The sequence below is a fragment of the Pieris brassicae genome, chromosome 5 (assembly GCF_905147105.1).
Source record: "Pieris brassicae chromosome 5, ilPieBrab1.1, whole genome shotgun sequence".
NCBI lineage: Eukaryota > Metazoa > Arthropoda > Insecta > Lepidoptera > Pieridae > Pieris > Pieris brassicae.
The window spans coordinates 5,309,394-5,335,538 of record NC_059669.1 but is presented as its reverse complement, the minus strand read 5'-3'; the positions used below and the strand labels follow the sequence as shown (position 1 = coordinate 5,335,538).

The following is a 26,145-nucleotide window of genomic DNA, read 5'->3' as shown; positions in this document are numbered from 1 at the left end:
TATTATAACACTAACGATTAAAAAGCTAGCGTACCGCACATGAAATAGTAATGGTACTAATTTAATCAAATTGCTAAATGTGTATTTCAAAAGAATTATTTTAACCAAAGCATAATGCTGATCGGTAGATATAATACTTCTAATGCCTATAAAAACCTTCACCTTATTTATTTAATCCTCGCAATTATTGTACGATATTTTAATTTGACACCCAACATCATCAAAATTAATTCATGACATTAGTAAATTTTTTATTAGGCATGTAAATAAAGATAACAAGTTCGTAGCAATAAAATTATACCAGTAAAGTATAAGCCTTTAAATTACGGCATCAGAATAAAATAAACGGATAGACGTGTAGTAGAACGAGAAATTAAAATGACCACAGTCGATGGATCTGACAAAGTAACCAAAACGATCGTCACTTCTCCGGAAATTTATAAACCCGTTGGACCATACAGGTTGGCAGTATGCACTATCCAACTACTTTTTTAAAACAACTACTTTTTTAGTAATAGTACAAGTAAAATAAGCGATTTAAATATGAACGTAAAAACGTAATACAAACAGTCATACTCAGACGCTGATTAATTGTTAAAGGTAATTTATGCCGCTAATTTATAATAAGTTCACTATAACTAAAATCGTATCTAAACAGTTATTCTTACATCAGTTGTTAACTAATGGTATTCAATTTGCATGTAACCGTTTTTAAGGTAATAATTGTAATTATAATTTAATGTATGACTCTGAGTATGGCTGTGTGTTCTTTAAACTGCTTTTCAAAGGTTATCAATGTCACGAGCATCATGTCGAGTAAGATAATAAAAGATGGCTGTCCGTTGGTAGATGTCTCGATGTTAGTCAAATGTATATAGAACTTTTATTTTTGGTACATCTAATTTCGCGCATATTGAATGTTTTAATATTAGTACACTTTCTGTCTATCTGTACTACTGTAGTATGTAAAGAAAATCTTCAACTATTCAATTAAAAACATATTTTAGCCAAGCAATCCTATCTGGCAAAACTCTGTATATATCTGGAGTCCTCGGGTTGGATCAACAAGCTCAATTAGTCTGCGGCGGCGCTGAAGCTCAAGCTAGACAGGCACTGGACAATATGAAACACGTTTTAGAAGCTGGAGGGTCGTCATTACCAGGCGTCATTAAGACCACTATACTTTTGGCCAATTTAGACGACTTTCAAGTAGTTAATCAAATATATGCCCAATGTAAGCTTTTGAATACATAGTAACATTCGTTTTGCATCTAACAAATATAAAACGCATTATCATTACCTTGGTACCTACATGTACATTTCAAAAATTCGCGGTTAATGATATCTCAAAAACTACTAAACCATTTTTTTATAAATCAGTTCTCTATATTGGAATATACCTAATATTAAATCAATAGACTATGTTGACATGACTTAATTCCCAAGATATTTGTGGACATATACTATTTAACACATATGCTGGGAATGCTTGGCCCTACGTATATAATACTTAAATTCCATCGATAACATACGTCTAGTTGAAACTGATACTCTTTTTTGAAGTCGATATAAAATAGAAAATAATCTTTGTGTTGGACGGAAGCTCTACCCTAAATTTCGCAACATTTTGTATAAATACCTAATGCTGTATTACGAGTTATATGTGCTTAAATTATACTAAATTAACTGTTTCATTAATAAGTATTATAATAGTAATTATTTATTAGTTACGCATTTGTATTCATTATACTCAAGAGAGTAGAAACTGACCTCTATGTCTAGTTCCTTCGTAATGGATACATTAAATTTGGTTTCTTCGCAAATCGAAACAATGACTGCTTACACAAAACAAGTGCGTTTACGTGCGTGCAAGTCTGAACTACGGAAACGGTATCGTTAATGTACCTTTTGTTGTAGATTTTCCTAAGGACCCCCCAGCGCGTGCCACGTATCAGGTGGCTAGGTTACCGCTCGGAGCAGCCGTTGAAATCGAAGCCATTGCCCTCAGCGGGGACCTAGTAATTGCTGAAGCAGGCCCTTGTCCCTGTGCTCGCCTATAATTTTAAACTTGCTTTGTTTTGATTTATGTATTCGATGTAATTTTTTATCCATTTTCTTCGTATGGTTCGTATTTAACCAAAAATATACTTTACGAAATTCTAATTAAATATATTTAGAAATTTATATCTTTTAAATTATTATTATTAATAATGAGATTGCTATTAAAAATATAAAATGTCTCGCTCAGTGTGTGAGTAATAAATAGAAAAGATACATATCCTTATTACAATCAAATAAGTTGTCACCTTTTTGTGCCTTTCAATGATTGAATTATGTGGCTATTTATAGAGCGTTTACTACAAGTTTTACTATTGAGTTAAGTGCTAAGTTATTATAATTAGCTGGTTCGTTCGTTTCAACAAAAGAATTTATGCACGAAGGTTGTATTAAAAACAAAATCTCAACAGTAATTGCGTCAGTGTGGAAGAATGCTTTACACTCGTTTAATTTGAAAAACGCGAAGGGGGTTGCGAGTGGCGAGGTCAGCTGAGTGGGCTTGTTCCTCCCGTACGGCGTACCTAATGGGTATATATACGATACAATCTTGAGTGCGCAGTCGAGTTTAGTTCAAGTAGTTAACTCGCAGACTTGTGACGTTCAAGTAAAAACTTACCCACACGTACTCGTAAATTGAAAATGGCATAAAGCTGCACAAACCATGGGCTGCACCAGCAGCGCTCCAGTTATGACAGACGCTCAGAGTGATGCAACAGGTACAACAAAACAAAACTAAATAGAGCATTGTAGTTCACATTACGCTTAATGTTAAATCAAATATTTATACTTTGTTAAAGCAGTACATGACGGGAGAAAGACTTGCAATTATTCCTAAAGGTGCGACAAATTTATGCCGGTTGACACATTTTCATATCGTAATCGTTGATATTATCGCGGCTATAATCTGTTTTGGTTTACTCAATTTCTGTATATTATTCTCCTGTCGAAACTTCATAAATAACTGAAAAAATATTTATAGATCTATATGTAAACATAAATCTTTTGTACTAAACTGGTTGTTATTTGTACTTCCACACAATGAAATGTACGATAGACGAATACGATATCGCTTATTATAGGACCTGTTTTCTCGTTAATAGTAATTACCAAATAAACTCTACTTGTTAATTTTATTACTCAAAGTTTAAGGTAGCCTTTCCAGTCCTGGAAATATCCTTGCTTTAGGCAATTAACTAATTTCATTTGTTTCGGCGACTAGCGTTAATTAGGTACCTACGATTTGCAACTCTGTATAAAAATTGTTCATAGGCATAGTTTCACATTTAACAAGAAGTTTTTACAAATTAAGGTGTTAAGTGGCTTGTAACATTTTCTTGCTTTAATTGAGATTTTTATATGAAATTCGAATAATATAATAAGCTAAGTCCATGTTACTATACGTAAATAAATTTATTAGTAAGTATAACTATTAATTTATTTATAATCACTTTTAATTCATCACATTAAAGTATATTATATAATATAGCTAATTTGAGAAAATACCTAAAAAAAATTGACTTAAAAATAACGTAATACTTTATCTTACTTTTGCTGTCGTCTTCCTTCGAGGAAATGTTAAGTGCCGCAACTGTGTTCGTCGGAAACAATGACTTTACCACCCCTTACTATCTAGAGAACGAACATACCACTTTTTCTTATCGCAAACTTTTTACATGCATGTCCCTTTCTACTGTATCTAGGTAACGAAAGACAGAAATAATCTAAAACCTCTATTTGTCTTCCAAATTCGGTAAACGCACTTTTTTGTAATTAAATTTCTCTACGAGTCTAAAACATTATAACTTTTTTTGGAAGAAGCAATAATTTAAGCTGAAAAAAGGATTAATGCTTAAGATACAACTGCATTGCTAGACAATTGAAAACCATTTTGAAACTCAGTCTTTTCTTTGTTACCTTGTAGATTCTAAAATCTTGATAGCTTAACTAAAGACTGAATCAATATCTAATTATAGCATAGCATGAGACGTAAGGCATTTAGGTGTCTATATGTCAATCAAGGGAGTACACTTAATACTGCCAGCACAAATTATGCTTTTAGTAGATAGTATCTACTGACCTTAGTTAATACACACTCTATGAGTATAAAATTCTACACAATTTAATTAGGTTTTACGAAAAAGGAATTTAAAGACAATTATATAGGGACAAGTACAAGGGATTTAGAGAATTGGAATCCCAAAAAATCTGTTTAACGATTTAGATGGGCTAACATACAATCTAAATAAATTTTAGTTTTAGATGGCGCCAAATCGGAGACAAATAATGAACATTATTCAATAGAGGAAAAAGTCCAGAATACAGATGTTAATCACAAGAATCACTTGAGTTTGAACAGCCACTATTCTTCTGACATGCTTCCGAAAAGTGATAAAATAAATGAAAACCTACAATTACCTAGTTATAATTCTATATTTTTAAACAACGACTCGGATTGGTCAGCCAAAGGTTTGTTAGTATCTTGAACATAAGTATGCTTTGCAAACTTTTTATTTATATCAATTAATGCTTCTTGATGGACTTTTAATTGCACTTTTGCGAGCTAATATACAATCAATCAGGGGCAAATAAAGCTTTTCACTCGGGCTAATCGCTTAGTAGGAAAGATCCTCTTTATGATCTCGTATAATCATGCAATGCACTTCAGACCTTGTTTCTCTCAATGCCGTTTTTTTCGTGGGTAAATGCATTACGTATATCCTCCCGTGGCACGGCTGCCTCGTGGAAAGGGTTAAGTAGAACTCGCTGCTGCGCAGTAATACCCCACGGCGCCACCAGCGATCACCCAAGGTAACAGCGTGATTGACTTCTACGCATCCAGCAACGGGATCAGCCGTTGAAATCACTGTCCACTATGGCCATGAATGATGTGGAATTGACCTTAGCACAGCCAGGGCCATCCGTTAGAGCGCCATGAAACCAACCTAAGCTTAGGCCCTGTTTTGACAAACTCGAGCTGATTTCCAGATATTATGACGGGGACCGAGTATGAAACCGGATATAACGGTGATCTGATAGGGACTTAACCCCCGTCAGGACTTCCCAGCAAAGGACCCAGTGGGACAGGTATTGCGAGTCAAGCCATTGAGGTCTCAGTTTGCTCTACCCAATATTATGTAAAGCTCGGATATTATGCCAACGATGATTTTCCACTGCGCCAGACTCTGGTGTAGTAGGCTTGCTTAACTTCTTTTTAGGGGACGAGCGGCACCTAGGTACCCTCATGCTGGGGCAGTGCAACTGCTAGTAGCTGTAGATTAAACATATTGCAAACAAGTACTTGTACAACTAAGCCACAAAGGCAACTTAACTAAAACTAAGTAATTGAGCTAACCTTTTTTTCTTTTTTTTTTCTTGTGTGTAGTTTCCCAACCTTTTACTTGAAACTGGCGTAAAGTCAAAACTATTACCATAACATGAAAAAAAAAGTTAACACAATCTGTAGCTGGTATATCAACGAAATAACGTAGTACGAAATAAACAAACGTGACATTGCAAACACCTCACTTTGTATAAATGTATATTTAAATGAAAAGGAAACAAAAGCGAGGGCGCAATTTGCTATTTAAAGCGAGTTGGTATTTAGATATGCAAAAACTAAGCATAAACTAGCCTTATTATGCTACTAATATATGTACCTGCTACTTGTAAGTAGGTGCGTGTTTTAAATTAATTTCAAAGTAACCTTCAAATACTTTTTAGTTCTAAAGGTATACGTTCAACGTAAGCATTAAAAAGTATTATATGTATTTATGAACAGAACATTCACTTATCACATACAGTTATTTTATTTTAGTAGTAATATTTATTTTATATAGAGCTGAAGAATTTGCATAATCTACATTTTTTGGGAATCTACTTTAAAAGAATTTAAATATTTGTAGCTATATATTATAAAATCGTTTTATAAATTCACATTCTGCTTTTCTTTAATATTCGTAAAAATCGTTAGTATCTACAATTATCCCTATACGTTGCCTAAAGTTTTTATTACAAATGTAAGATTAAAGCAGCCGAACAGAAAAGCCGAATGCACAGCACAACACTATAAAGGATTACTGGAATTGATAAATGCTTTTCTTGCATGACTTAAAACAACCGAAGTGGTTGTTTTTTTTATTAATCTAAAATTATCAGATGATAGTGCAAGTTCGGTGCTGCTATTTAAAATCACCTTAAAGTGAAAATACATTAGTATTACTATTGTTAGTAATATTATATTATTATTGCTAGTAACTAAACTTAGAGAGTTATTATTTATTGGTTTTACACGTCATCCTTTAAAATACTTTACGTGCTTAATTAGTACCTATTAATGCAATGCCCGATTCTTCTATCAGAAATACTACCCGGTAATTGTCGTATTTTAAATTATTATAAAAGCGCCCTTGATGATAATGTGAAATCAAATAACTTGTAATGATTTCGAATGTTTCTTTGAAGAAGAACCCCAGGAAATCATCATGTAGTGTCAGAAAGTTTTTGCGTGCCCATAATTGCAGTACATACCAAACTGGCACCATGGCCTCCATTGCCAAAAGATTTCGGGCCGCTTTTCTCACCACACCGCGCTCAACGGCATCATGCACCGCTCTCTTGCCTACGTCTGGAATATTTCCAGCCATTTAGAAACCAACTGGCAGGATGGTTTGTCTTAGATCACTTGGAGGATGAGACGGGCTTTGGTATGAGATGCTACTTGTGTAGAGACGTTAGCCCCGTCTCACCTCCCTTGGACAAGCACAAAAGCTGGTGCACGCAGAGCAGGCGGAAAATAAAAACAAAAATATATATTTTCCATATAAGTTTTTTACTCCAACTTTGATTATGTTCCATTCTCACTAGAGACTCTTGGGTGGTGGGTACAAGTGCACAGGCGCTAATTAAACATTTAAATACCAGTGACGCCAGAGCTTGGTGCTTTCCTCTCTCAACGAATAAAAACCTACCTTTCGCAATATAGCGATAAAATGCTGCCAGTATTAAAGGTACATTGCCACAGGTACCAAACTTTTCGAATTTATTTTAGTATTCTATTTATTCATTTTCAGCTTAAGAAAATTGTAAATACCAAAATTATTCACATTTTCTACTCGAATTTAATAGAAACGCTATATTAACTCGCCATAATACCGCGATTACGCGGGCGGTCAATCACCTGTACCTGAACTTGTCCTCTCAATAAAATTAATATTACTTTCGCTCCCTAAACGTTTCGGAAACGCAATTCTATAATTAGTTAGCCTATATAGGTATAACGTATTTTATGAACCTTAGTAAACCTAAGGTTATTGTAGTCGAAACCTCCGGTTTTGAGGATCGTGTTTTTAATAAAATTACTGTAATCTAAATATAAAATTTATTTGATGGTCATTGATTTAGTTGTGGTGTTAAGTCCTTTAGCAAGTGCGTTTGAAAATTTTGTCTAAAAAGTTGATGTGAATTTGATATTTTCTGACAGTATTTTTTTACTTCGGGAATCGACGAATTAAATAAGTTACGTTTCAAGAAAGGCGGGTTAAGAAAACATGGTCGTAGGAATCAATAACTAATTTGACATTTACTTTAGTCAGAAACTACAATTTAAAACTTTCACATAGAATTTTGTAGCGACATGAAATGGGTGTCTTAAAACACCTTCGTATACCTACAACCGTTTCCGAATATATTGGCCACATGATGCAGTTAAATTCGACAAAATTCCTAAAAGCAAAGTATACAAAATATTTCAATTTATTTTAATAATTTCAGGTATAGACAATTGTATAAACAGTGATAGTCAGAAAAACATTGTTCAAACAGAGAAAAAATTAAAGACGTTTATCGAAGTAGTAGATCAAGTTTTAGTGAATAATGTAGTAGAAGATGAAAAATTAGAAGAATCACAAGAAGCAGATGCTGCAAGGAATGATCCAGAACCTGAGAATGTTTCAACAAAAGAGGAAATTATACCAGCAAACAATAAAACTCCTGAAATAGTTAATGAAAATATAGAAGAAAAGTAAGTTAATAAATAAAGGTAATTTAATTTTAGTTAACAATTATTATCTAAATTAAAGGAGCAAAGTAATGTATATTTTAAAGCTTCTATTTATAAAATACTAGCTGACCCGGTAAAATTGGTTCCGCCTAACAGTCTAATAATATCGTGTTAAATTTCGTTAAAATTAATTTAGGATTACATTAAGGTAATAAAATTAATACAACATTTATTGCAAATACAGAAATGTTTTATTGCTTGCCGTTGCGGAAGAAGAATGGAAGTTTAAAACATTAGGCCTCCTCTCTAGCGCTAATATTGCGATACTGCATGTTAAAGCACTTTTTAATATACAACATTTTTTGTTTTATAATCCGACGCAAGAACATATAAAGCATCAGCATATATGTTCTACATACAAACCATCAGGTTTGCCGACACGTGAACATGCCACAAACAACTGACCATGAGAAAAACATGCATTTTCTAGATTTAGACCACAAACCCTCAAGGATTGTCCTTGTGACTTATTAATCGTCATGGCGAATCCAAGACGGATCTTGAAATTGATTTCAAAGGGTAAATCGATTGGCAACATCGGAATCCTCGGAATGAGAACTTCCTCACCTTTGAGTATTGTCGTGTGTATCACATTCACCATCAGTTTTCCAATCACCAAAGCGTACCGTTGCATAATTTTGGTTGGTTGAGATTTCGTAGCATGATGACTACTGAGTCAACCTTAAGTCGTAAATTTATATGTTATACTATACATTATTAATACTGAATACCTAACGTAACATTAAATTATAGCAGTTTTTTTATATTGTAAATCTTGTAACCATACAGATAAAAAAAACTAACGTTGTTATAGTAAATGTTCAGTCTACAGTTAATTTATTTTACAGAGAACGATTTATTTATTTTATGTTTTAGGGACGACGTAAAGAACATTTTAGAACATGAAAGTCCAACGCAGTCTGAGAGCCGGTCCACTCGTTGGGAGGCTTTGGCAGATATAGCTGCAGAACTTCCACCTTCTCTCGCCGTGGACCCTGTCACTGGGCAAATATACTCCCTTACCAAATAACATATCTCTTAAATAAAGTTTCGTCATACGGTTTTTGAAAATTTTTTCTTCAACTTCACATCTATTTTCTTACCAATATATACCAAAATAATTTTAGGTTTAATTTAATAGGCCTATATATATATAAACTTGATTTGAAATATAGATTTAAAAAAGATTCTAATTAATAAGGCTTAAAATGTTTTAAGCAATCCAACCTTTACTTGACTAGCTTATGTTAGTACTTAGCTTGACTGTTGTGCATACAATTTAATTGTTGTAGTTTATAATTACTACAGTTTCATCCATGTAAGAAAAACCTACACTCATTAATTTCTAATCATTGCTGTTTGTGGTGACTGAATTTCATTGTCTATTATTATCTACAACTATTTAAGGATAGCAATAATTTTAAACACCAAGTAATTTACTTTATAAATTTTTTACTCTTATCATAGCAACTCCATTTTCAGCAGTAGTACCACTAAAAACAACAACAAATAAAGCAGAATCCTTCAGACTGCTCCAAATATTTTTGACCCATTCATCAATATTTGTTGCATCACAAGACTGTAGAGTTGAATTTTGTTTCAAATGAGCCATAATTAAATTGTAATCATTTGCAGCTTCAGTAACAGTAGTGATAACATCAGTTACTGTATCAACGGTACTAAGTTTTACTTTTTTAGGTTTACTCTTTTTTAACTGTGTACTCATACTGTCTTTTGCTTGTGTTAAGTAAGTATGATAGTCCCCTGTGATATCATCACATCCCACTACCAGAGATGTCTTTTTCTGCTCAATAATATGATTAAAAATTGATAATGCATAATCAGATTTTGTAGATAATCTTACAACATTTTCTTTATAGCTCTGTCTATTAGTATGCACAGCATCTCCAAATTCAATAAATTTGCTTAGTTTTAATTGAACTAATTTAAGAGCTGCTATTGAATCCTCTATTGAACAATGACCATTCTTATTTGTTTGTATATCCATATTCAAAAACTCCTTAACTAATATCTTTAATTTGGACTTCCGTGTTCTTTCACCAGTAAAATTATATATTAAACTAGTATCAATTACATAAGGATGAAACATTTTTAAAGCATGTAAGTCAGAGTTAAGTGATTGACCAACCAGTATAGCATCAGGTGGTAATAATTCACGTAAGTCTTTCTGAACATCTTCCAATCTTTTGGTAACATTTTCTAAAGAAGATTCTGAAATACCAGAATACCTAGTTAAATAATCTGTAATGTTGTTATAGGGTTTAACCAGTGACTCATACACCAATTTGTATTTCTCATCTACAACTGAGATTCGAGTCAGTTCTGATCCAACATTTGTAATGCACATTTCACAATCAAGCCCAAACATAGGAGAATCAGCTGTAACGGCTTTATACTCTTCTTTAGAGAAAACATAATCAGAGTATATATTTTTCAACTTGCCTTTCAAAGGGACTGGGTAATTTTCCTCAATCAATTGCCAAGCAGATAACAGTAGTTGAGTTCTAGGGAACTTATCCTCACATTCTATCTGTACTATTTTATCTTCAATGTCTTCGTCGATAGGAAATACAGCTCTCATCATAACCATAAGATCTTTCCGGACTTCTAAAGCTAAATTCAAGCTTCCATATTTCTGTATAATGCATTCTTTCTCTGTTTCTGAAAGGGGCACCAATGCTAATTCTTTAACAAGGGAACCATTGTATACTGATGGTGTTAAGATTTCAACAAAATTCTCAAAGATAGTATTTATATTAATTAATTTTTCTTTATGTTCTTCTAATTGATTTATTGAAATACCCTCAATTATAAGACATGTTGTTTGGCACACATGATTGCATTTGTCTATAGTATACCACCTTGGTGATTGAGTTATGTTTAAATTTCCCAACAATGAATGTAGAAGCAAGTGCTGAATGTCTGTTAAAAGTATAGGAATTCTTTCATTTAATGGTGTCTCAAGTGATGCTATATGGCCAGCTGATTTTAAACGAAATTTCGGAGTATGTTTCTTAGGAGGTTTTGCATAAATTTTTTCTTCAACTGAAACTTCTACCTTATTTTTTCTTCTATTATCTGAAAACACATAGTACATTTTTCACGATGAAAACAATTGTTTTAAGTAAATTAACTATGAAAACTAATATTTAAATTTTACTTACATTTACTTTGAACATCTCTACGTGCCTTTTTCTTGCAGGGCTCGTAGGAGAGACTCATCATAATATTTTCAATTTGAGGTTAGTTTTATAAAAATGTTTCTGCTAATAATGGTTATTATAGTTTCTAATACATAATACAATAAGGATTTTTATGAAGTTAGTCGTAAACTACATATATTTATTTTTTGATAAAGTTACAAAAATAATCACATTCCAACTTCTAAACATTGCAGCACAGTAATCTTGTCTTCTCTAATCTCTAGGAAGTAGGGACCACAGATAAAGTAAAGCTAAACTAGTAACTTAGTGTTACTAATATTACTCTATAGCGCTGAAAGTCTAGGGCGAATACAAACCACCACAGACGCATTATTTTAGACAAAGTTAAATCTATAGTATAAAATTGAATACTATACTACTGTAATTTTCATCTGTTAGTTCAGACCACAGTTTCGTTACTTTAGACGATAGATAATCTGCGCTTTATCTTGTGAATGTGCCTATTGAATAATAAACATTTCTTGATTTCGTTATTTCTGACGGTGACTCCTATTTACCATTATTTCTACGGCTGTAAATATGGATTCATTACGTGAACAAGTAATGATAAATCAATTTGTGTTAGCTGCTGGTTGTGCTCGGGAACAAGCTAAACAATTACTGCAGGCAGCTCATTGGCAGTTTGAGGTAAACGCTAAATATTCCTAAAAACATGTAAACAAACATTAAAATCATGAAATGGCTGCTACTGTGTTTATATTTTTGAACAAAATCAGTTGGTAACCAATAATGATTATAAATGTTCTGATTTGGTTAAACGATTGCGTTTGCAAATTTAACACCGTAACCTAAGACTTCTAGAGGTATTGAGATTGGTTAAATGATCAATTAACTGCCGTAGATTATAGTGTACACATTGATAACGACAAAATATACATATTGACAATGTTATTGTTAAAAGTAGTGTTTAGAATATTGATGAGTTGTTAATAGATATTGTAAGCATTTTCTTATTGTTGTTCAATTTTATATTTATATTATTGGTTATCTTAGATTGCTTTAAGGTTAAAAATGCAATTTTAGTCCATATAACAGTAATGGCAGTTTATAGTAAACATTTGTTTTATACTAGCATTATTAAACGAAATTTTAGGAAAACTTATAAATAAAAGATTTTTTTTTATTTTTGGATATTTACTGCACACATTATTTTATTGTAAGCAGATGTAAATTGTTTTTGGAGCCCATATTTATTTTTCTTTGTTTTGATGTGTATTATAAAATTAGCAGTCATAATTGTTTAATTGTCATTGAAACTTAAATTTTAAAATTTCAGACCGCACTTTCAATATTCTTTCAAGAAGTTGCTATACCATCAGCAAATGGTATTGCAACACAACATTATCCGCAGGTGAGCTTTAAGATCATACTTTTTAAAATTATGTAACTGATCAACTTATCTTAACCAATATTGTAAATAAAATTATTATGTACATAGCTATAATTCATAATAAACCTACTAGTTTGTAGTTTTATATTTTATTGAGTAACATGTTCAAGCCTAATTATTACCTATACTTACAAATTGTTTATGTTTATCAATTGTAAAAAGCCATCATAATATTGAAGACTCAAGATAATTCCAAGGCTATTTATTCTAAAATAACTAAGCTTATACCCATTTTATACTTGTACTTAGGTTTCTCTATTTACTTAGTTTTAGTTAAATAATCAATATATTTTCAGCAATTGATGACTCCATGCAACACACCGGCAACTCCGCCAAATTTCCCAGATGCTTTAGCAGCTTTTTCACGGCTATCAACTACTGGAAGCCCTAGCAACACAGGTGGTGGCGTAAGCGGCCTGGCGCCGCCTGTCTCGCCCCTCGCCACGCACCCTCCAGCCCAACCTAACACATTCTCCACTGCAAATCAGCAGACTAATAATTATACACCGCTTTCTTGCTCAACTGCGGTAAGCCTTTGACAGTACCTTTCTTATAGTTAATTCAGGTAATACACAAGTGTAATTTTTCTTTAAAATTATATTATGGAGAGACAAAATAATTTCTGATCTTCTATGTTAGATGTTTTACAATTTTATAATTAGTATTATATTTTGTTTTAATAATTTTATATATCTTTTCCAGGTGTGCAGAGAACATATGCCAAGATAAATTGTAAATGTAGATTAGGACCATCTGTAATTTATTTTTCTAATGGTGCGCGATTTGAGCTGTGGAGTTTTGAACATTATTCCTGACACCCATAGTACAGATTGGGATGTCATAGTCAATCATGTTGTAAACATAAATATTGTCACTGTTCATACTATAATAAATAGTGGTTTCTGAAACAAATTGCACTATATAACTTGTGTTTCAATTTTCATACATTAGAAATCTATAACTGTGATTATAACTATCAGATTAGTAGAACTTATTGATGTATTATTAAAAGAAAATTGTTATTTTTCGTTATACAGTCGTCTTTTCTATACATAATATGTATAATGTTAGTTAAATTGAATCTAAGTTCTGTATTATATTCAGTATACATGTATTATACACAGCTTCATAAAAGACAATATTATGAATGTAATTAAAGTGATTAATTAAGACAAAGTGTTTTTATACATTAAGTATCAAGGCAACAATTACACAAAAAATATATAATGGACGGAATTTTAATTTTTGTTAGTAAACTAGGTTTAAAAAAAAACTCCAATATGCAGCTTACAACCTTAATACCTTGTATCATTCATATGTTAGATTTTGGTTTGAGTTTCCACGTACTATGTGGCGCTCATCTTCACTTCTGGATGTATCTCCTAGTTGATTATCAGGGTTTAATTCTTGATTTCCCATTTCTTGTGGGAATTTGTTGCCATTTCCAACCAATATTTCACCGCTCTCGCTTGGACTAAAAACTGTTGACTGTTTGCTCTTTTTGAAAATCAGCTGAAAATGGTGCAATTAACGATATATATATATTGGTAGAAACTCAACTACACCCGTACCAATAGCTATTAAAATAGGAAAAATAATTCACCAAAATATATAAGTCATTGAGCACGGTACATAAAATACTAGATATTATTTTTGAATTTAAGATACGGAAAAATTTACCTTGTATAGCTGGGGTCTTTCATAGATCCATATAAATATCACTGAGGCAACAATAATTGACAAACAAAATATTAAATATTTAGATGAGTAACTATAAGCCTCTACTAATATATTGCACCAATTTCTTCGTTGCATGATTTAAATATATATATATTTATCCTACTTTTATTAATATTCATTATTGAAATACTAGAAAAGAATCGTTGTAGATAATATACAATATACAACGCATTTTACGCATGGCGCTTTTCAAAAAATAATGAGTAGGTATGTATAATGTTTGGCAATTACGTCAAATATTTCAAATTTCAGCAGAATAACAGCCAGCGTTCAACGTACGACGTTCAACAAGAGAATTATCGAACTCGTAGGGTAAGACAATATTATGAATGTAATTAAAGTGATTAATTAAGACAGTGTTTCTATACATTTTTTTTTCATCACTATATTATGTCTGTAAATACGTATGCCTTTATTACGACGAATGATTTTAGATAGAAGTCTATAATTATTGTGCACACGTACGTAGATACAAGTTTATTATGTTTCTAAAATATGTTTGCTAGTCTGATAGGAGAATCTGAATAATAGACTCTTGTCTTTACTTTTTCTTTGATCCAATATGACCTCTGTGTGTCCGACCTGTATTTACGAACTTGAGTATAATAACGATTTTATAAATAGCAGGTTTGAATTTTTGGCCTTCCTCAAGTTTGAACCAGAGACCTCATGGTCTGCAGTCGTTTACCACTACACCAATAAGTCAGATAAATTGGTAATATATTACAATATATCTCTCTTCTCGTATTCTCATTGTAGTTAGGGTCACTATATCGTACCTGTTGCCCTGCTAATGATATCTGATCAGAAACCTATCACTCCACTTTGTTCGGTTTATAGCTTCCGCAGCTGCTATGGGCAATACCAGCGAGTTGGCGACCTGCCCCGCGGCTCTTTGCCTTCCACCTTGCCGACGACAGCCAATTTGTCCCGATCGTTGAGTCTCGAATAAACTTATTTTCTTGTTGTTCTCCTATGAACACTCTTCATAGTAAATGCGGTAAAAGATGCAGAGTGACCCCACATCTCTCCAGGTAACGCTAAGAGATCAAGCTGTCGACGATTAGAACCGCTATTCGTTTAATTTGGTCAAGTGGAAAGAGCTGGTACTAGGGAGCTCCCGCCCAGAAGTGAGAACAATACTCCATGTGTGGCCGAATGCGCGCTTTATACAGTTGCAAGCGTTAGCCTGGAGTGCAAGTGCAGCAAGCTTTATGGAGGCTAATTTAGCCTTTCCCTCCAAATGACCGCGAAACTGAAAGTCGTTCGATATGACAACGCCAAGTATTTCGATGCAGGCTGTGATTTTAAGTAGAGTTTCTTCAAAGAGAGGAGTAGTTTAGAGGGTTTCTTATTAGCGGAAAACATACAATCTTCTGTCTTTTTGAGGTTAAATTCCACGTAGTTGAGTTTCGACTTCTGAGTTGTTTCGGTATTCATCGACAACTGCCCGAGAAATTCCAGCAAAGCTAGTGTAAAGAGTATCCCCAGTGCTATCGTCTACATAGAAATGAATGTTTCTAAGTTGCAACATATCATTGATATGCAGAAGAAACAGGGTCATAGGTAGGACAAGCTATGTGGGACCCCAGCATTAGATGACGACCTTGATGCCCCGATCGGCTAGAAATCTAGAGATCCAATCGTATAATTTCTCAGTAAGCCCGAAGGCTGGAAACTTCGAGAGAAGCGCTTTATGCGCCACACCCGATCGAAGGCTTTTGCTACATCCAAACTAACCGCTAGCATATATAAGTATGTGTAAGCTGAGCGACAACGACGAAAGCCGTACTGAAAAACGCTAACGCTAATAACGCTACTGGTGGCCCTCTAGATACTTCAGGAGCTGGACATTCATAATGGATTCCATTATTTTGCAGAACATGGAAGTTATAGCTATTGGGCGATAGTTGGACGGATCGCCTTTTTTAGGCATCCAATGTGTCGAAGCGAATACTGGTACCGGAAATGGCGCGTTAGGACCAGAGCCAACTCAGATCCACAAGTAACTGCGAAGCACAATTAGGATTGACTATGCCATTCGGTCCGCTCGATTCATGAATGTCCAAGGAAGATAATCCTTGCGGACAGCACGTTGCCAGAATATGATTTCTGGCATCGAAGAATCACACAGCGCAGCGGTGATCCAAAGTCGATTTGGACGGGAAGAGACAGCCCAAAAGCCCTGCCAAGCCATCCTCCATCTGCACTGGTATGGAGGCTGACAAAAATTTCCTTGGACAGCTTTGGTGAAAGACCAAAAGGCTCGAGTATGTCATTACATATGTTGGTTTTCATTAAAATCAACGTTCGTAACGTCATCATTGTAGTATTATAGACTTTTTTATCTTGCCAGATTGCATTGAATTTTTGTTCTTCTCTTGATTTGTTGTTCACTTCCACCCTGATTAGACAGTAGTGATCCAAGATGGACATATTCTTTGACAAATTACTGTTCAAATCGTTCTACACTCCTAAAGAGAGATTTCAAGGGGGCATTATATTACTAGCACGGGATATGAGCGCTATACTACAATAGTTCTAGCACTTATTTGTTGATGCTTTATGTATTGAATTCAGTATCAACTCAAGCATAACTTTGAAACCTTGATCTGCTACATGCTTCAGCTCTTCAGCATCTGATTTGTTGGTTGTAAGCGTTCTTATCACATTTCTAATAATTACAATATCAATAAGGTAAGTTAAAGTATTTTATTACATATAAAATTTGAAATTTGGGATAATATTGATTGGAGTTTAAAAGTAAACCAGCATCTATTTATGAAATTCTGTATTAAAGTTATTACAATGAAATTTTTAACAATTTTAATATTTATCACACTATAGATGGAGACAGGGCAAATTATGAAAAATATAGTTTCTATTAACAAATTTTATGTTTAAAATTGCTTTACTATTATCACAATAAACTTTTTAACACAAACTTTGCTTAAAAATAACACAATCATACTTTATAGATATAACTTAAATATACATCATTTCTGCCATAGATGACATCTTCTTAGGTATATGAACTAGAGTTTCAAAATAACTTGCAAGTTCATCAATAGTTACATCACATGGAGGATTCAGTGCCTGCTGAGAACAAGATGTAGACGAGTTTGTCTCTAATACAGTATCTCGGATTTGTTTCTTATTAGAAGTATGATTAGTTTGCCAACACTTATTTTTATTTAGATCTGTACTTTTTCTGCTACTCTTAGAATTTTCAGATGAAATACGAAGCTGATTACATGTATCCACTAGTACATGCAAACATATATTGCCACTGGGACTTGATAGTGGACATTTAGAAACATTGTTATGTAATGACTTTTGGAGTTCATTTCTGTGTGTTGGATGACATTGTGACAACTTTAATACTGGTTCTCTGAGTATTTTGCAGTGCTTTCTTTTGCCTATTGCATACTTTTTTTTCACTGTGTGGCAAATGCATTTGTTTTGGTGAGATTTGGCTGGAGAATTCTTTTTTTGAAATTGAGTTACAAATGGGTTATCATCTTTAATAATTTTGTTTACTTTCGATGATTCTATTTCAAGCCGCCCAACTCTTAGTGATATGTCATCTGTAGCCATTTTTATTCTGTAATAATCAAAGTATAATAAATCAAATGTATTATAAATAAATAGTCAAGAACTCAACAAGAATATTGCCTATTTATAATAGACCAAGGTCCAATATTGTATTGGGATAGGGTGCTGTTAATGTTTCCAAAACAAACATTTATTGCATATATACATTCAATCTTAACTTTAGCCCTCATTTAGGAAGGTGCTTTTTATTTCTGAAGTTGGAGACAGTTTGAAAATAACAATATTAAATGTTTTATGTTTTGGTCACAACCCATAACAACACTAACAAAACTGTCAACTGTGTCAAACAAAATGAAACTTACGTCTAAAATTCGTTTATCAATATTTATATATTGTTCTTGTAGAATGTTGTAGGTCTTTGGAATTTACATATACATGATATGATAAAATATAAGCAAGAATTCGCTATTGGTTTAAGAATTATATTCAACTTTAAAGCACATAGTAAAGAATAATGACACTGCTAAAAATAACATCGTAATTTCGTAAAACAGTTTCAGTGACGTCATGAATGCACAGACTGCATATCAATTAGAGTCAAGAATTTCATAGTAATACTCTAAGAAGGTGTATTTTATACAAGATTAAAGAAAATTGAAATACCTATCGCATTACATACTAATAGGAAGTATGAAATAACACACACACAAAAACCATCTAAAAAATAAGAGTATACACATCAGCTATTTGGCTATAAAAGTAAAATCACGACCATTAATGAAAAAATGTAATTGAAGGATTTTTTGCCTAAACTTTGAAAAGTTGTACGCATTTTCATTTAATTTTGAAAATAAAATAAAGTTCCATATTTTTATTATAAGCACTAAATTCTGACATTCTTTACTTTTCTCTTATACAAGTTTACTTTTCTCAGATACAATTCAAATATATATATATATATAGATATAATTATATTGGATCAGCGACGTACAGTTTTTTTTACAATAACTGAAATAGGTATCGTATCGTACAACATTCAATTTTTTTTTAATTACACGTCGTTTCAAATTATTATTATTTGACTGTTGAATGTCTGTGTTTAAGTATAGGAGAAGTGCTGTCCAAATTTATTAAATTTAGTAGTTACAAAAACTGTTTACGACCTTCGTCTACATCTTAAAAACTTGACATCGAGATAATTCTCAAGGTAAAAGAGTTTTGTAAAGCAGATAAAGAAACAGGAGGCGTTCTGTTCTTATTAAATAAGGTATATGACAGGTATGAAAGTTAAGGGTTGCCGGTATATTGTTAATTACCCACGGGTTGGGAATTGAAAATAATAAGTAAAAATCTAGTTTTGTTCAACCATATAAAAAGATGCATCGTATTTTATTGTTTTGTTGAGTATTCTATTATTAAAATTTCAAGTGTTTCGAAAAAACCTTTTAAAAATGTGGCCACAACATTTTTTTTTAATAAAAAACATTAATAAAAAAAGACATTGAGTACCAAGAACGTAATACATCCTCATGAAAAATATTTAATGCAATAGGTTTTGTTTTAAACATTTCTAAAAACGGAACGGATGGAACGATACTATATAAGTGCTTGGCCTGTCAGATACATTAAAATAATGAAAATAAATCTAAAATTTTACAAAGAACCTGTCGTATTCTTGGACAAAACATACATTGTTGCACAAGATTTAAAAATAATTAATAATTGATAGATGCAGTTTTTTGCAAAAAATACATCTGTAGACTTGTGTAAACAATGTAAACACGTGGAACGTCTAGAAGATGAATATTTCGAAAATGATAAGTTAGTTAATGTAGAAATGACAGATTTGTGCAACAGCGAGACGATTTCCTACATAATTGATAGTGACTGCAGTACGTCAGACATTAAACGGTTAATAGTTATGGTCAATAACTATTGTAAATTCTAAATTATTGGTTTATCAAACTACATATTTGAGAATTATTATTAATCTGCCTCTTCGTTCTACTCGAGAACGCAAATTTTGATTTCTTGTAAGCCTTCTATAATCATAAATAATAATATAAATAAATTATGGGTAGGAAATTGAAGAGGATTATGTTGGCAACTTTTTGCTATACGCTGACAGCACCGCGTTTACGCTTCTTCTTCTGTGGCGCGTACTTAAAATAAAACATTTTACATATTTTAATTCGTTCGTTGGTTCGTTCAAATTCGTACGTTTTTTTTTTTAATAATTTTATGGCCTGGTAACGAGACCTTTAAGCCAAAATTCGTACGTTCTTAAATTGTCTGACCGCATTATCGTTTTCCACATATCAGTCGTTCGCCAGTTTTCGCAAGTCTGTGACACGTTTAAAAACATTGAGCTTTGACTATTGACGGTAGATAACAGACGACAGCGAACAGACTCGTAGATCTATACTCTTGAAGTATATAATCATTAAAAAATAAATAGTCGTTCTGCATTGTCCCTGCAAAATTTCCGTATCGATTTCTTCCCGATTTGCTTATAATGGAACCAAATCCAGTTATTATTGCTGCTACAGCAAAACAAACAGCATCTGTAAGTTAGCTTCACATTCTTATAATTTTTTGCTACTAAGATATTGGCTAATACATCTATTTTGTTTTCAGCTTATCTTTTTACATGGACTTGGAGACACTGGGTAAGATTAATCAAATCTATTTATAGCACTATCATTATTAATTGAAGATATGAGCAGTGTTGGCCTAGTGGCTTCAGCGTGCGAATCTCATCCCTGAGGTCGTAGGTTCGATCCCCGGCTGTGCACCAATGGACTTTCTTTGTGCGCATTTAACATTCGCTCCAACGATGACGGAAAACATCGTGAAGAGACCGGCTTGCCAAAAAGGCGACGGCGTGCGTCAGGCCCAGAAGGCTGATCAACTACTTGCCCAATAGATTTACAAATGAAAATGATGAATGATTTATTTTTTAATTGTAATAAAAAAATAATATAAGCTGGTATGTTTTTTTAGTCATGGCTGGGCAAGCACAATTGCTGCCATTAGAGGACCTCATATTAAAGTTATATGTCCAACAGCATCAACTATGCCTGTGACACTCAATGCAGGTTTCAGGATGCCTTCTTGGTTTGACTTAAGAACTTTAGATGCTACCGCTCCCGAAGATGAAGAAGGAATAGTAAATGCTACTACTCTTATTCATCGACTTATATCTGATGAAGTTAAAGTAAGCTAGTGTCTATTATGTGAATTTTACAAGAATATATATTACATGTGTAAGTATTTTACTGATCTTTTGTCTTTGTGTCTTATTTTTAGGCCGGTATCCCAGCTGGCAGAATATTATTGGGAGGGTTTTCCCAGGGTGGTGCATTGGCTCTCCATGCTGCTCTTACCTACTCTGAACCACTTGCTGGGGTAATGTCTCTTTCATGTTGGCTACCGAGACATGCTCATTTTCCTGATTGTGTGAAGTCTCCAAAAGAATTACCAGTAAGTGATAACAGCAATCTCTCCATCATTTTGTTAAAAAATTTATTGAAATGTTCTACATACAAATGTTTTAGTTGTAGGTTGCAGCTTACTAGAATTCAATATTTATTTTAAAATATTCCTAATTAATTAAAATCTTTGGAAAGCGTAAAAGGCTGAAAATAATAAATTTTATATTGCATGATTAAGATGGAATATCACATAAATATATTTCTTTTTCTTCAAAACTAATACTTTATATAAGATTTTACATTAAGGGGTAGACTAAAACATTATTCTATTGGAAATTTGATTGATAAATCTTAACTGAAGTTGTCCCTTAAAACTTGTCTAAGTTTTGTGCCATAATGATACATTAAATATTTTAGTACATTCTAGGTTTCATAATATTTCCATTGAATAGTTTAATTATCCATTCAGTGTATTTAATTTTAATATATTCCTTAGCACAATTTACAAACAAATATTTATACTACTTCTTCATTTGCATTACAGATCCCTTGACAATGTTTGCATATTTTGAAATTCTAATGATAAGGACATTTCCTTGCAATAGGTGTTTTGTAACTAATAATTATTTAGCCAATAACATACATTCCCTTTTAGTCAAGGGTTGACTTAAATTTCTTTCTTATTGTCAATGAATTTAACCACAATTAAAATGAGCATATACAAGCCCCAATGCCTGCAAATTTTCTCTGTGACATTTTTTCTAACTTCATTATATTTGTATATGTATATAAAATATTAAGCTGTTCTACTATCAGATGTCGCGTTACTTATGCCATTTTTTTAAACAAAATAGTTTGTCTCATTGTAAATTGATGCAAAAGAGTTTGTCTATCGGTGAATTAAATAAGATTATTCCTTGTTTGTTATGTTGCATAATTTAAATTGGTAAAATTCTGTGTCATTTGTCAAGTGACACAGTATAAATTCTGAAAATTTCAGTTTTTTCATTAGTTTTCAAATAACAATGTGTTGTGGCAAACCCGTGTTAAGCTTCGAAAGCGAATGGTTTGTGGGGTCGATGCTGGTAAATCAAGTTACCATATATCTAAAGACTCGATACTTCCCAGGTTTACAGTCCAATCTATCATTCAGCACTATAAAAAGAATAGTACGTCTTCTTGCTTAAAGAAAACTGGTCGACAACCTGAAGAAAAAGTTCATCAAAAATAATCGTCGTGCTCGAGCTGGAGAACTCACGGTGCAATGTAAGGATATGATTCACAAAGACGTCTCAGTTGATACTAGCAAAAGGGTCCTAAAAATAATGGGTTACGGATTTTACATCGCTAAGGAGAAACCACTGTTGACTGCTGTACATAAGAAAAAGAGGTCGAAGTTTGCTCGTGATCATTTAAATTGGACTTCCGATCAGTGCCGTAGTATTTGGAGTGACGAGTCCAAATTTGAAGTGACATTCGGCGATGAAAGGAAAAAAGTGATTCGGAAAGTGAAGTTTCCGGCGTCTCTTATGATATGGGGTATGTCTGCACAAGGTGTTGGTGGTATGCAGTTTGTGGATGGTTCTATCAATGCTGCAAGGTATCAAAACCTTTTGGAAAAGAATTTACTGTCCTCTATTTCGTAACTTAAGCATCAAGATTTCTTCGTTTTTCAACAGGATGGTTCTTCCTGCCATACAACAAGAACAACAAAGACGTGGCTACTGGCGAAAAGCATCCCTACAATCGAATGGCCATCTAACAACCCGGACTTGTCGCCGATCGAAACCCTATGGTGGAAAATGAAAAAAGTTCTCCGTAAAAATCCATCAAGATCGACTTAAAGTCTAAACTCTTGGCTGTCTGGGAGTCAATTACGGCTGAGGAGTGTGCAGCGTTGGTTGCAACCATGCCTCTTCGCATAAAGCTGTCATTGAGAGCAAAGGCGACACAACTTAGTGATAGACGAACTATTTTGTGTTGTTTTTTTTAATTTTTATGTTAAGTAATCTCATGAAAGAATTTCAGTTATGTTAAAATAAACCTTAAAATGTTCCTCAAATTGTGGTTTACTTTTTATTAAACGTTTACTTACCAATATTTACTCTATATTTTTCGCTTTGCACTACTTTCCGTACTAGACGAATTATTTGGCATAAGGACATTTTAATTGTGGTTTTAATAATTTTTTAATTCATTGACAATACGAGGGAAATTTAAGTCAACCCCGTGACAAGTGTTTATGCCTTATAGAAAAAATTTACCCCTGCCAACATAAATTCTTTATCATAATGAAGAGGTTTTAGGTAGCAACCAAGTAGTTAGGAACCTCACAACTGGGTGGTTGGTTTTATTAAATCTAAACTTTGTCATCGAAAGCAATTTATTATTTATTAACTAATTAATGTTATTCATGAATTTGCTCTTATCACATATTAACTTATTTTAGCCATCTTTTACTGATCAGTTTGCTTATTTCTTGTTTCTGTTGTTTTTGCATATTAACAATTTGGTCTACTTGAGTTGGTTAAGACTTGAAGATTATAATAAAGCCAATTTTTGAAGATACATACAAGCTTTATTTTCAAATTTACAGATATTCCAAGCACATGGTGACTGTGATCCTGTTGTACCATACAAGTGGGGACAAATGACTGCATCATTCCTGAAAACATTTATGAAGAATATTGAATTTAATACATACCAAGGATTGTCACACAGCTCTTCTGATGCAGAACTGAAAGACATGAAAGTATTTATAGAGAAAACCTTGCCAGCTGTAAAATAAATATAAGAACAAATCATGTACTTACAAAATAAAATAATTTTATATTAAAAAAATAACTATGTTGTACATTGTGGTTCTTAGTTGTAAGTATGAAATAGGTTCCAAAGGTTAAATAGGGTGTTTGAAATGCTCTAGGATTTAGGTATTAAATGAAATACACATAATACTATTATTCCATATTCAGTCTGAGTATTTTTATTTTCTGAAGAAAAGATTAGTAATCATCTACAATAAAAAGATATTGAAATTAAAATTGTTTTATTTATTTCTTTAAGTTGTTTCGTCGTGCCTGACATTGACTGGTTTTTATTCTTGGTTCACCAACTATTCAATAAAAATGGTGCCCATGGTCTGTTGTTGAGACTTGTGCTGTCAGGAGGTAAAATGCGATGGTGAACGCCACAATAATAAATAGTAATTTTGGAGCCTCAAATATTATAATTTGTTTTGTTTTTTTAAATACGTTTTTGACTATTACACTTACCTATACACAGTATTTTCCCTAATCCATATTAGTCTATATATATATCTATAATAGACTAGTAGACAAGATTTTTAAAGTCATTGCAGATCATTTATTAATGATTAAAACCTATAAAATTGTTATTATACTTTAGGGTAGTTTTGGTTTATGTTGATTGGTCCTTATTTGGTTAAAATAAAACTTCCTAATAATTCGTTGAGAAGAGGTGAAGATGGAATGTGGAATGTGTTTAATTTTTAAAAACTGTAGCTTTATATACAAAAATTATCCTACCTGGCCACTAGTGGTAAACATGTGGTACCAAGATGCGAAGGGTGCGTAGACAATAAAATTGAGGCGCGGCAAAAAGTTGTCCTAACGGTAACGCAATTAACTGTTCTTTTCAGAACAAATTATTGTTTCATGACGACACGTACTAATCACCTACAATACTGTTAAATATTGGCTTTAAAAACTCAAATCAAACTTTCATAAGGTCTAGATTCGGCCGAAACGCTTTTTTAGGGAAGATCGCGTCGCGCGAGTCCCTATGACGTACGGTCTACCTACCAATTTATACTTGGTTAAAGTAAACAAATACACATTATATTTCGTCCAAAAACAGTGTCTATTTTCTCATATTGTTTTGATATGCCTCTATATGCTTGCTTTTTAAGAATTGGTACGCTTTTATTGAAGGACTTTAAGTCATAGTTCGGAAATACATCGACGAGCGGGTTCCGTATAGTTGTGCGCTGCAAAAAATGCTTAGTTGTGGAACGACGGACGTCGAGATGGAATTTCATATTCGGCCTCAACGTCTGATGAAGAAACACAGCTGCAAGTATTAATTTGAACAATGGATGGTAAATGCGGTAGATGATGCAGAAAGAACCGTAGCTATACACAACGCCATTGGATCAACTGATCAAGACGCTCGTAAAAGTAAGCGATCGTCGACGATTTGCCCCGCTTTAGTTAAACACGGTCAAGTGGAAGGAGCTGGTATTGGGGAGCCCCTGGGCGGGAGCCCAGAGGTGAGAACAGTACTTCATGTGGGCCGAATTTGCGCTTTATACAGTTGCCTGCAATAGCCCAGACTGGGGTACCGTCTTACTTTGCTAAGTCAACTGACCGCGAAACTGAACGTCGTTCGATATGTCGACGCTTAGTACCTCATTGAGGCTTTATAATAATCGAGGAGAAGAGTAGCGAGAATGGCTATAAAAATACTATTTATATAAAAAGCATTTGGCGCTACATTGATGTCTGTTCCGCGTAAGACGTCGTCGATCTGATCCACGACACGAGAACTTTGGTGTTTCAGTGATTAGGGGGGTACATTTATTTAGAAGGATTTTTAGGGGGACTGCATTTAAGAATATTTTACCTATAAAAAAATATGTTTATTATA

General features: G+C 33.1%; 6 protein-coding genes and 1 long non-coding RNA gene across 10 annotated transcripts; 4 read left to right on the top strand and 3 right to left on the bottom strand.

Annotated features, from left to right (window-relative positions):
• The first annotated feature begins 194 nt into the window (after window positions 1–194).
• On the top strand, window positions 195–2,184 carry LOC123709886 (2-iminobutanoate/2-iminopropanoate deaminase). The gene is made up of 3 exons (XM_045661478.1): window positions 195–461; window positions 1,008–1,234; window positions 1,918–2,184. The coding sequence occupies exons 1-3, from the start codon at window positions 379–381 to the stop codon at window positions 2,058–2,060; spliced, it is 453 nt and encodes a 150-aa protein (XP_045517434.1). The 5' UTR covers window positions 195–378; the 3' UTR covers window positions 2,061–2,184.
• A 109-nt stretch (window positions 2,185–2,293) lies between these two features.
• LOC123709901 lies at window positions 2,294–9,163 on the top strand. Of its 4 annotated transcripts, none has more exons than XM_045661502.1 (4): window positions 2,294–2,774; window positions 4,318–4,524; window positions 7,828–8,077; window positions 8,993–9,163. In XM_045661502.1, exons 1-4 carry the CDS (start codon window positions 2,720–2,722, stop codon window positions 9,144–9,146), a joined length of 666 nt encoding a protein of 221 aa, XP_045517458.1. In that variant the 5' UTR covers window positions 2,294–2,719; the 3' UTR covers window positions 9,147–9,163. The 4 variants fall into 4 exon arrangements, with proteins under 4 accessions (XP_045517458.1, XP_045517457.1, XP_045517459.1 ...); XM_045661501.1 differs by having other exon boundaries at window positions 4,312–4,524; XM_045661503.1 differs by lacking the exon at window positions 4,318–4,524.
• Window positions 9,164–9,548: 385 nt separating this feature from the next.
• Window positions 9,549–11,569, bottom strand: LOC123710268 (RNA exonuclease 5). Its single transcript, XM_045662066.1, has 2 exons — window positions 11,302–11,569; window positions 9,549–11,215 (listed from the first exon to the last, which is right to left on the bottom strand). The coding sequence occupies exons 1-2, from the start codon at window positions 11,360–11,362 to the stop codon at window positions 9,558–9,560; spliced, it is 1,719 nt and encodes a 572-aa protein (XP_045518022.1). The 5' UTR covers window positions 11,363–11,569; the 3' UTR covers window positions 9,549–9,557.
• Window positions 11,570–11,761: 192 nt separating this feature from the next.
• Window positions 11,762–13,582, top strand: LOC123710426 (UBA-like domain-containing protein 2). The gene is made up of 4 exons (XM_045662294.1): window positions 11,762–11,988; window positions 12,638–12,712; window positions 13,048–13,278; window positions 13,454–13,582. Exons 1-4 carry the CDS (start codon window positions 11,881–11,883, stop codon window positions 13,478–13,480), a joined length of 441 nt encoding a protein of 146 aa, XP_045518250.1. The 5' UTR covers window positions 11,762–11,880; the 3' UTR covers window positions 13,481–13,582.
• LOC123710427 lies at window positions 13,518–14,703 on the bottom strand. The gene is made up of 3 exons (XR_006753828.1): window positions 14,432–14,703; window positions 14,054–14,263; window positions 13,518–13,653 (listed from the first exon to the last, which is right to left on the bottom strand). It is a non-coding gene; the product is annotated as an uncharacterized LOC123710427 (long non-coding RNA).
• Window positions 14,704–17,312: 2,609 nt separating this feature from the next.
• On the bottom strand, window positions 17,313–18,618 carry LOC123709715. Its single transcript, XM_045661228.1, has 2 exons — window positions 18,409–18,618; window positions 17,313–18,095 (listed from the first exon to the last, which is right to left on the bottom strand). Exon 2 carries the CDS (start codon window positions 18,086–18,088, stop codon window positions 17,477–17,479), a length of 612 nt encoding a protein of 203 aa, XP_045517184.1. The 5' UTR covers window positions 18,089–18,095; window positions 18,409–18,618; the 3' UTR covers window positions 17,313–17,476.
• Window positions 18,619–20,304: 1,686 nt separating this feature from the next.
• LOC123710231 (acyl-protein thioesterase 1) lies at window positions 20,305–24,516 on the top strand. The gene is made up of 5 exons (XM_045662004.1): window positions 20,305–20,612; window positions 20,684–20,715; window positions 21,050–21,263; window positions 21,356–21,529; window positions 24,077–24,516. Exons 1-5 carry the CDS (start codon window positions 20,562–20,564, stop codon window positions 24,266–24,268), a joined length of 663 nt encoding a protein of 220 aa, XP_045517960.1. The 5' UTR covers window positions 20,305–20,561; the 3' UTR covers window positions 24,269–24,516.
• The last annotated feature ends 1,629 nt before the right edge of the window (window positions 24,517–26,145 follow it).